Raw genomic sequence first — 10,429 nt, 5'->3', positions numbered from 1 at the left:
AAATGTGGAGACCCAAAGTCAAAGCTAGGGTCCTCTTTGACTACCCTCATTATGTGTGTGTATGTATATATATATATACACATATATATGTATATATATATAGTATATGTATGCATGTATGGATAAGTACATATATATGGGGCATTTCACTTCCTGTGTGCTGGGATTCCAGGCAGCAACACGCCCACATGGGTTGTACATGGGTTCTGGGATTGGAACCCTATCCTTACCCACTGGGCTATCTTCCCAGTAGCCTTATTTATCTTTTTAAAAGATAACTGATTTTTATTTTAAATCATGTGTCTCTGAGGGTCTATGCGTGAGTGAGCTGTCCCTGGAGGTCAGAGTGTGTTGGATCCCCCAGAGCTGGAGTTCCCAGCAGCTGTGAGCTGCTGGATATGTGTGCTGAGAACCGGACCAGGGTCCTTTGGAAGAGCAGCAAGTTCTTAACCACAGAGCTGTCTCTCGACCCCCACGGTACATACTTTTCTTCTGTGATTGAAAGAGAGTTTTGCTATGTAGCCAGATTAACTCTGGAACTCAATATAATCATCTTGCTTCTGCTTTCTGAATGCTGGGATTCTAGGTGTTCACCACCATGCCTGGCTGCTTCATAACATCTAGTCACAGTGGTCCAAACACCTGGTTTTATGAAGTTGTGAAATGCTGTCTTGGGCAACAAGAGGTCTTCTGCTGCAGGGTGAGTTCTTTACACACTTGCAGTCTGCCTCGTCCCAGCAAGCCATCAGACGCCCGGGGAACCACTGCTGAGAAACGAGAGGCTCAACACCGCCTCGCCTTAAAAGGCCTCTTGAAGAATGACTGGAGACTACAGAGCATTTCTCAAACAGTCCTTCCCAACAGCAGTGAGCTTTGAGGAATGTGGTCTCTGAGCCTCACTTTGCTGTTGTTTAAGAAAATGCCCCATTCACGAGGCGGTGGTGCATTTGATATCACCACCGTTTAAAGAGGAATGGAGTTACGGAACAAGAAGTATATAATTAGTATATAATCCCTCTTAGCAAGGGAGGAAAGCACAAAGCCATGGAAGAAAGGACAGGCTCTGGAGGCCAGGCAATCAGTGCACACCAGGAATGCATTTCAACTTTTATTTGAAAACAACTTAAATTTTTAGACAAATGATTTTAGTATATAAATTTGATTTTGCTTTTATACAGAATATAAAGATTTCCCTCATTAATCTTCCATGTGAAGGGGATTACAGGCCAGAAGAAAGACGCACTCTGCACACAAAGTACACCTCATGTGTGGCACCGGAGACAAGTGGTGTCGTGCTCCTGCACATAAATTAGAACCAAGAGGTGACATCACACATTAAGGGGGAGGAGAAAGATTCTAGCCAATCAGATTCAAGAAGCAAACAGGACACAGAATCTGCAAAGAAGACCAAGTCAGCAACTTTAGTCAGGACAGTGCAGGTCTATGGGGCTTGTGAGGCTACAATGTGTATACGGACACAACAAGGAAAGTTAGGTGGAGAGGCTCAACGAGGGAGTTTTCACTAAAGCAAATGAACTTCTTGTCAACTGCCAAAACAAAACAAAATGAAAGGGAGCCTGTGAGTGTTAGAACACCCAGGGCGTGTTAGACCAGCGCCTGTGCAGCATGCTAAGTTAGTTACAGCTTCTTCATTGGTGTGGATCAATCATTAATGGTCTCGTTTTGCCTCTTCTTTCCAAACTCAGGCATGTCTTATTTTAGATGGAGTATAGCTTTTATCTATTATTTCATCCTGTAAAAACATGTGGAGACAACGTTCATTCTGGGCCAGAGGATGACCAGCGACCCTGGGAATAAAAAACATAAACTTTTAGTCCAGTGTTTATTAAAATGGTGTATGGGGGTCAAAAGAAACACATTTTAAGGTTAGGAAATATGCAAAATTTCTAAGCATTATTACGAACTACCCATAAAGCTATGCTATCAAATACTGGTCTTTTCCTTTGGTTCACAAAGTGATTTAAAGACATTTTCAAGATGCTAAGATAGTGTGACAGGCAAAGGTGCCTTTGGCCAAGCCTGATCCCCAGAAGCCCACATGATAGAAGGAAAAAAAATGATTCTACAGATTATCTTCTAACCTTCACATATACACTGAGTTGGCAATATACAAACACTCAAGTAAACTCAACAACAGAAAAATAGAAGTAACTTTTAAAACTTTGTAGTGTTTCTCGAACATATCCACTTAGCTTCTCAACTAGGTGGTACATGCCTAAGAAATTGATATTTTATTGTTACACATTAATAGTTCACTGGATTTTAAGGATCTATTTTAAAGACACAGAATCCAAACCAGCACGTTAGCCCATGCCTTTAATCCCAGTATAGGGGAGACTGAGTGAGGAGGCCCTGAGTCTGAGGCTAGCTTGAGCAAATATAAAGAAATAAACAATAAAACAGGGTATAGGTTTTGAATTAGAAATACAAAAAGCTCAATGGTAAACTAACACTAAGAAATAAACAGAACCATTTAGGTCCTTTGCTTTTCTCCTCTTCTTCCCTTTCCCCACCTCTAAGTTTTCTTCTGTAAGTGGAGATCTGACTTATATTCAGTCCAAGTTTAGCTGTGCCTTCTCAAAGAGCATGCTCACAAAAATGGAACTGCAGGGATGTGATGGTGAACTCCTGTCATCTCAGCACCTTGTGGAGAGCTCAAGGCGAGTCTAGGTTACACTGTGAGACCTCGTGTACAGCCTGGGCTATACTGTGAGACCTCATGTACAGCCTGGGCTACACTGTGAGACCTTGTATACAGCCTGGGCTACATGGTGAGACCTCATGTACAGCCTGGGTTACACAGTGAGACCTCATGTACAGCCTGGGCTACACTGTGAGACCTCATGTACGGCCTGGGCTACACTGTGAGACCTCATGTACGGCCTGGGCTACACTGTGAGACCTTGTATACAGCCTAGGCTACATGGTAAGACCTTGTGTACAGCCTGGGCTATACAGTGAGACCTGTGTGCTACAGTAGGTAACTTCTGTTCACGGCTCAGACACCAAATCATTAGTTAAAATTACTATGTGTGCTCACATGGCTGCATCTGCGAAGATTTGGCTAATCCTGTAGAACCTAACACTGACACATAACCACAGTGGGCACAGTGGTACGCCGCAGTCTCAGCTACTCAGAGGACTGGAGGACTGCAGCAGCCCAGGTCAGGAACAGCCTCTTTCATCCTTCTCCCTGAAGCCCCAGCTGGGCTTGACCTTACAACATTTCTGTTTAGCTTCTTAAGTACTGGGTCACATAAGAAAAAACAGTCAGGTGTGGTAATGCATGCCTTTAATCCCAGTGCTAGGAAGCAGAGGCAGGCAGATCTCTGAGTTCGAGGTCAGCCTGGTCTACAGAGCGAGTTCCAGGACAGACAGAACTACACAAAAAGACCCTGTCTCAAATAAAAACAACAACAAAAAACAAGAAAAGAATATTGTTTGAGCTTATCGATAGTTACTAAAAGACAATTCTAAATTTACTTACATTTTTTCAAAAAACATTTTTCCATGAAAAAAATTTTAACGTACACTTTTACATAAAACATGCTGGTAATAATGCTACCTGCAATCAAACAAAATGATTGCAAATGTACTGTACATTTTATTATTCACATGAGAATATACCTTAAATCAGAATCACAAGTAAAACTATTGCCTGAATGATGCAATTTTAAATGTAATTTGCATGAATTGTCCAAGAACAACAAATATAAAACACGGGTCAACACAAAACCCTCACTTCAAACACTCAAGAGTGTCAGCATTTACCGCATGGTATTCAACGTGGAGATCTTCAACTTCATACTAAAAGTCAGGAAATGGCCCAAGGAAAGGCAACATGGATTAAACTTAACATTTAAATGACAAGTAGTCAGGGCTGAAGAGCTAGCTCAGCAGTTAGAGCACTGGCTGCTCTTGTATAGGACCTGAGTTCGATTCTCAGTTTGTATTGGGAACAGACACATGCGGGCAAAACATCCAACACACAAAATAAAATACTAAAAAATAATGACTAGTAGTCATCCAAGTCTCACGCACCATTCTCGTCACTCCTCAAGGAGCAGCAAGTACTTACTTGTTTATAAACTGTTCCAGCCCTTGCTTCCTTTCCTCGATGAAATTGTCATCAAATATTCCATCGTCTCCTCTAAAAGGAAGCTGCCGCAAAAACGCTTTCCCAGGGAGTGGGGGAACTACAACCTAAAACAACATCAACAGAGTGAGTTCCTGATGACGACCCAGGAGATGCTCAGAAAAGAGTGAGGTGGCAAGCTTGCCCACCTGAGCTTATCCACCTCAGGACCATGGTGTGGCATCCATGTGCCACACACATTTATTTAGGTGGCTTGATGAACATGGGTGGGGACACGGACAGACACACACACACACACACTGAATAAATGTAACATTTTATAAAATGGAAAATTTATGGGGCTGGAGAGATGGATCTGTGGTTAAGAACACTGACTGCTATTCCAGAGGACCCTGGTTCAAGTCCCAGCATCCGCATAGCAGCTCACAACTGTCTGTAACTCCAATTCCAGGGGATCTGACAACCAAGACAAAACACCAATGTACAGAAAATAAAATTTTTTAAAAAAGGAAAATTTATAAATAAACCCATGGTTATGTGGTACATGCTTTTAATCCCAGCACCTGGAGGCAAAGGATCTCAGTGAGTTCCAGGCCAGCGAGGGCTACATAATGACCTTGCCTGCAGGAGTGAGGTCCACCAGGTTCAGGTGGACAACCTGTGGAAGACGGTTCTTTTCTTCTATCATCTGAGTTTCTGAGGTTGACCTCAGGTCATCAGCAAGTGCCTTTACCTGCTGAGCATCTCACCAGCATTACAGCCAACAGTTTTTGTTTAAGTAGTATGAAAAGATACAATTAGGCCGGGCCATGGTGGCGCACGCCTTTAATCCCAGCACTTGGGAGGCAGAAGCAGGCAGATTTCTATGAGTTCGAGACCAGCCTGGTCTACAAGAGCTAGTTCCAGGACAGGCTCCAAAGCTACAGAGAAACCCTGTCTCGAACCCCGCCCCCCCCCAAAAAAAAGAAAAAAAGAAAGAAAAAGATGCAATTAGAATTTCTTTTCTTTCTTCTTTTTGGAGACAGGGTCTTGTGTAGCCTAGGATGACATCAAATTCACTATGTACTAAGGATGACCTTCTACTTCTGGTCCTCCTGTGCTGGGATGACCTGCATGTGCCACCACACTGGGTCTGTGCACTGCTGGGAACTGGGCTAAATCGGGGCCTTGTGCGTCCTAGGCAAACACTCAACCAACAGAGCTACACATCCTCAGCTAATCAGAATTCTTACCAATTTATAGCCAAGAGTAATGGGGCACATGTAGAGGAAAGAGGAAAAGACCTCAGGGGTATCTTTGGTTACATAGTGAGTTTGAGGCAAGCCTGGGCTACATGAGACCCTGTCTGGAACTAACAAACAAATACTTCTTAAATTAAAATCTGTGAATCCAAGAATATATTTGTGCATGTGGGTAGAAAGGAGGTGGTCTGGTGTATGTATGTATTTGTATGTACATACAAATACATACATACATACATACATACATACATACATACATACATACATACACACACATATATATAGTTGAAACAAATACAGATACTGAATGACACTTAAGTTTCTACCTCAGGCCTTACTTTATAACAGAATAACCCACATGCACTGCTCTTAGCAATGATGAGAGTAAAACTTCCCTGGACCCCCAAGATGCTTAACTAGTCCATAAGTGCAAAGTAAAACAGCCTACAGACAGACTGCAGAGCAGACACACAACAAGGGACCTTGAGTAAGGTCCTTTAGAAAGAACACTGTAAGTACTTTTAAAACTACTGGACTAATAAGAAATGGTATTTCTATACAATAGGCTACGATTTTGCAATAAAAATAAAATAAAGGGGCTGGAAAGATGGCTCAGCAGCTAAAAGCACTTGCAGCTCTTGAGGGGGATCCAGGTTCTGTTCCCACCACCTGCATAGCAGCTCACAACCATCTGTAACTCCAGTTCAGGGGAGTTGGCCTCCTAGAGTGCCAGGTAAGTATATACATGCAGGCAAAATAAAATCTTTTTTACAAGTATGATATATGTTATAATAAGATAAGACCCTGAAAACAGGCAAAGTGAGAAAAGCTACATACAAAACATCAGGTATTCTGTGCTTTCATTATATAGTCAAGGTCATAAAGAACATTAGTGATTGCTCAGGGAGAGGTGAGGAGGAGCTGGGGAGAAACTGGTCATTACCCACAGACATCGGATTTTTTTTTTATTCTTTACTCTTTCTTTCTCTTTCCCCTTTCTTCTTTCTTTTGTCCTTTTTCTTCTGGAGATGGTCATGCCATATTGCTCTGACTGGTCTGGAACTTTAAGCCAAAAGGCCACAAACTTTCAATAATCCTGCCTCTGCTACCTGAGTGCTGGAATTAAATACATGCCTAGTAAGTTTCTTTTAAAAGGGTGATTGATGATACTAAGTTTGAATCTTAATTTATTCAGCGTTACATCTGCAACTCGCAGAGCAGGGAGAATCTCGATTGGCTGTGGAGTCATCAGTCTTCAGATGCACACTGCACATCAGACAGAGCCTTGGGTCTGCTTCCTACCTCGCTCTTCCAGTTTGGGGATTTTTCTTTATTTCCTTCCACTTTTATTTTACTGAGCTTTCATCTACTTTAGTCAACTTCTTTCTACTACATTCTAGTAATAAAATTTTCTTCTAAGAGAAGATATTTCTTAGCAAAATAGACAATGGTGTCTTTCAAAATACAGGCAGCAATGCACTGGTGAATCGCGGTCATCATTTAAAATTTAGGCATGGGAGGTAGCTCAATTGTAGAGTGCTCCCCTCACATACACATGCCCTGCTTGATCCCCAACTGCACATGTAGCTAGGTATGATGACATATGGCTGTATTCCAGCATTCAGGAAGTAGAGACAGATCAGGAGGTCAGTGTCATCCTTAGCTACACAGAGGCCATTCTAGGTTACATGAGACTCTGCTTCAAAAAATAAACAAATGTTTACCTGATCTGGGGGCTGAGGTGTAGCCCGAGAACCTGCGCTTAGATCCCTAGTGCCCACAATGTCAGAACATGGGGATGAAGGAAGTGGATCTAGGTGGCTTGCTGGCCAGCCAGCCTAGCTGAAATGTCAAACTGCAGGTTCAGGGAGAGACCTTGCCTTAAAAGTAGGGTGGAAAGTGACAGAGGAAGGCATCTAAAGCCAAGCCAACCTCTGGCTGTCATGAGCACAAACATGTACGTCAGTCCCTGATACCCACTGCCAAGTACATCTAACGAATACTGATGTATCATACAGTAAGATAAACATTCTATGAATCTTCTACATACATGTGGGATAATAAAAATGGTGACTATGAGTCAAACACATTGGAAAATATACTGACACAGAGGAAGGAAGGAACAGCACGGAGGACTGAGAAGTGTCACTTAGCAAAGGTTTAACTGCACTATTGAGCAGAGAAGAAAAGAGCTGAGACCAAGAGGATGACAATTCTCTACTCAGGGTACAGCCTTAGATGACCCATGACACAAGTCCTACTCTGGCTTTCACCCATTTCAGATACAGTCTGGAGATGTAAGTTAGAACTGGCACGTTCTGCTTTAAAGTTACACTGTAAGTAAAAGAACAGCTACATTATAAATACTTCTTACCTTGCTCTCTCTTTCTAGTTCACTTCGAAGCCACTCAAAGTCACTGTATCTTCTTCTAACAGTAGATTCCTTCAGCTTGAAGATAGGAAGATTTGTCTGAAACCAAAACAGTCACTCCTAAGTTGAAGCACATTAAGGCATTTTCAAGAGGGAAGACGATGTCTGTCACATGAATAATATAACAAGCATAGCTTCACGGTTCTTATAAGGTCATCAAGCACATTACCACTGACCGTCTCCAACCCTCCTTTCACAGTTCATTTGGAGACAGGATCCACTAGGTTACCTAGGCTAAGCTGTGATCACCACTCACTGTACAGTCCAGGTAGGCCTTGACCTGGCTACTGCCCTGCCCTGGTCAGGCATTAGCGCTTCTTTCTGCAGTACCGGGAATGAGCCCACAGCTTTGCACACTGGGCAGAGCCACATCTCCAGTCCAAAACACAGCCTTCTTTTTTTTCGTTGCCTCCCTTGAAACTCATGTGCCTTGCATGTGTAGAGCATGGAGGTCTGAAGCCAACACTCTGTTAGTTCTTTCCTTCTACGCTGGTTTGAGGTAGGTTTCTTGTTTTAGCTTCTAAAACAAGTGTGTTCCTGACTATCCGGTCTGAAAGTTTTGAGTGATTCTTATGGCTCCACCATGCCTGCCACTATGTCATCCAGCTTTTTAGCATGAGTTCTGGGAATGGAATTCATGTCATCAGGCTTGAATGGCAATCACTTTTATTTGCTGGACCATTTGCCTGAATCTTAAATATTATCCTTAATTGGTTTCTTTAAAAATGCTTTAAAAGGTCAGGGAAAGTGTTGTGATTTCTGTAATTATCACTAGTAGGAAATCAAGAGAAAAAAAAATCCAAACCACTCCCCCAACATAAAAGGGCAATTAAGGGGGCTGAAGAGATGGCTCAGCAGTTAAGAGCAAGTACTACTCTTGCAGAAGACTCAAGTTTAGTACCCTGCACCCATTCTGGTTAGCGCACAACCACCTGTAACAGGGCTCCAGGAGATGCAATGTCATCTTTTGGTCTCCGTGGGCACATACCCATATTCACACAAATCTTTAAAAATGTGATTAAAGGCTGTAGCCCAGTGGTAGAATATATTCACCTATGTGAGGCTAAAATTAAGTTATAGTAGGTAAACCAGGCTTACAGAGCCAGATCTTCACAGAAAGAGAACATATTTATTTAAGAATTGAGAACATAGCTGGGTATAGTGATGCATGCCATTAATCCCAGCACTCAGGAAGCAGATCTCTGTGAGTTCAAGGCCTGCCTGTTCTACATAGTAAGTTCCAGGACAGTCTCCAGAGTTCTACATGGAGAAACCCTGTTCTGAAAACAAAACAAATAACAAAAAGAATGATGCCTACTATGCTGAGGTTAGTCATAATGCAGCATAAGTTCTGGACTGCAAAGGCTACTTGTTGCTATTTTTGCAAACTTTTTTGAGTGAGTGGTTGGGTGTGAGGGTGAAGTTGATATAAGGCCTTTCTATGTAGCCCTGGCTATCCTGGAATTCACTATGTAGACCAGGTAGATATGACTTCACAGATATCTGCCTCTCTGATTCCCAAGAGCACTGGGATTAAAGGAGTGTGGCACTATGTCTGATCCAGGTCCCCCTCCCTTGGGTGACAAAAGGGTCATGAGCAAGTAAAGGTGCACTTTCTACCAAGCCCAAATTCAGTCCCTGAAACTCACGGCAGAGGTGAGAACTAGCTACTGCGAGCTGTCCTCTGACTTCCACAGGGCTACTGGCACGCTGTGCATGTAAGCACACATAGATGAGCAAATGTTGAAAACAAACAAAAATTAGCTGGGGTACAGCTCAGTGGTAGAGGGCTTAACTGGAAAGCTGAGACCCTGGGTTCAAGCCCTAGGAGAGAAAGAAAAAGCATGCTACTAATCCATTAAAATGATTTATGATTAAAAAAATTAGCAGAAGAAAATTTTAATATGTATGTAAAAATTGCAATCCTTGTACTCAGGAGGCAAAGCAGGATGTCAAGTGCAAGATCAGCCCGGGGTACAGAGATGTCTGTAGAGTTCAGAAACCACTTAATATAGCGAATGCCAAGCTCTATCCTAATACTACCCAAGTCCACCTAATACTACCCACACTCTTGGGTGAATTTTGTTCCTAACTCAGCATTTGCACTTGGGGAACTGTAAACTGTTGGAAAGACTTCCTGACTTGTAGACAAGGCATCAAGCTGTAGCATCCCCTGCTAAGAAAACTCTCCTCTCTGCTAACCTTGATGCCACCAGTGAACAGCTGTCATTCAGCAGAAGAAAGGCTTTCTCTTCAGGACCTTAAGTTCATTTTGTAGTGGTGTCAATTTTTTCCAAATTGTATTAACTTCTAAGCTGTATACCTTAGAGCATGGAGCCTTCTACAGATGCTATTAGGAATAACAGTGTATAGGTTTCACGCATGAAACCAAATCTCACAAGAGGTTTAAAAGCACTTGAGTTTTCTTTCCCAGGTAACCACAACATTTGTTCATTGTATTAATGACTAGGAGCAAAATTGCACCTAACAAGACTCTTATTATGCTAAAAGTCAAACTTGTATTTAGAGATGCTGGCTTGCTATACAGAGGAGCATTCTCATTCCTCAGGAGGAAAACACTCAGGTCCCCTGGAGAGCAGGGTGATAATTCCCAGAAAGAAAGCACTGGATTATGTCTCT

At 42.4% G+C, this 10,429-nt stretch overlaps 1 protein-coding gene across 1 annotated transcript in view; it reads right to left on the bottom strand.

The window, feature by feature from the left end:
- Positions 1 to 1,095: 1,095 nt before the first annotated feature.
- The window catches only part of Snx3 (sorting nexin 3), a 36,111-nt gene continuing 26,777 nt past the window's right edge, over positions 1,096 to 10,429 (bottom strand). Inside the window, exons 2-4 of the mRNA XM_038340191.2 lie at positions 7,733 to 7,828; positions 4,100 to 4,224; positions 1,096 to 1,808 (exon numbers count right to left, since the gene is read on the bottom strand). Of these exons, the coding sequence (XP_038196119.1) occupies positions 1,703 to 1,808; positions 4,100 to 4,224; positions 7,733 to 7,828 (327 nt within the window). The 3' untranslated portion in view covers positions 1,096 to 1,702. The remainder of the gene's footprint in view (positions 1,809 to 4,099; positions 4,225 to 7,732; positions 7,829 to 10,429) is intronic.

The sequence above is a fragment of the Arvicola amphibius genome, chromosome 8, assembly GCF_903992535.2.
Source record: "Arvicola amphibius chromosome 8, mArvAmp1.2, whole genome shotgun sequence".
NCBI classification, from domain to species: Eukaryota; Metazoa; Chordata; class Mammalia; order Rodentia; family Cricetidae; genus Arvicola; species Arvicola amphibius.
This window is presented reverse-complemented; position numbering and strand designations above follow the sequence as displayed.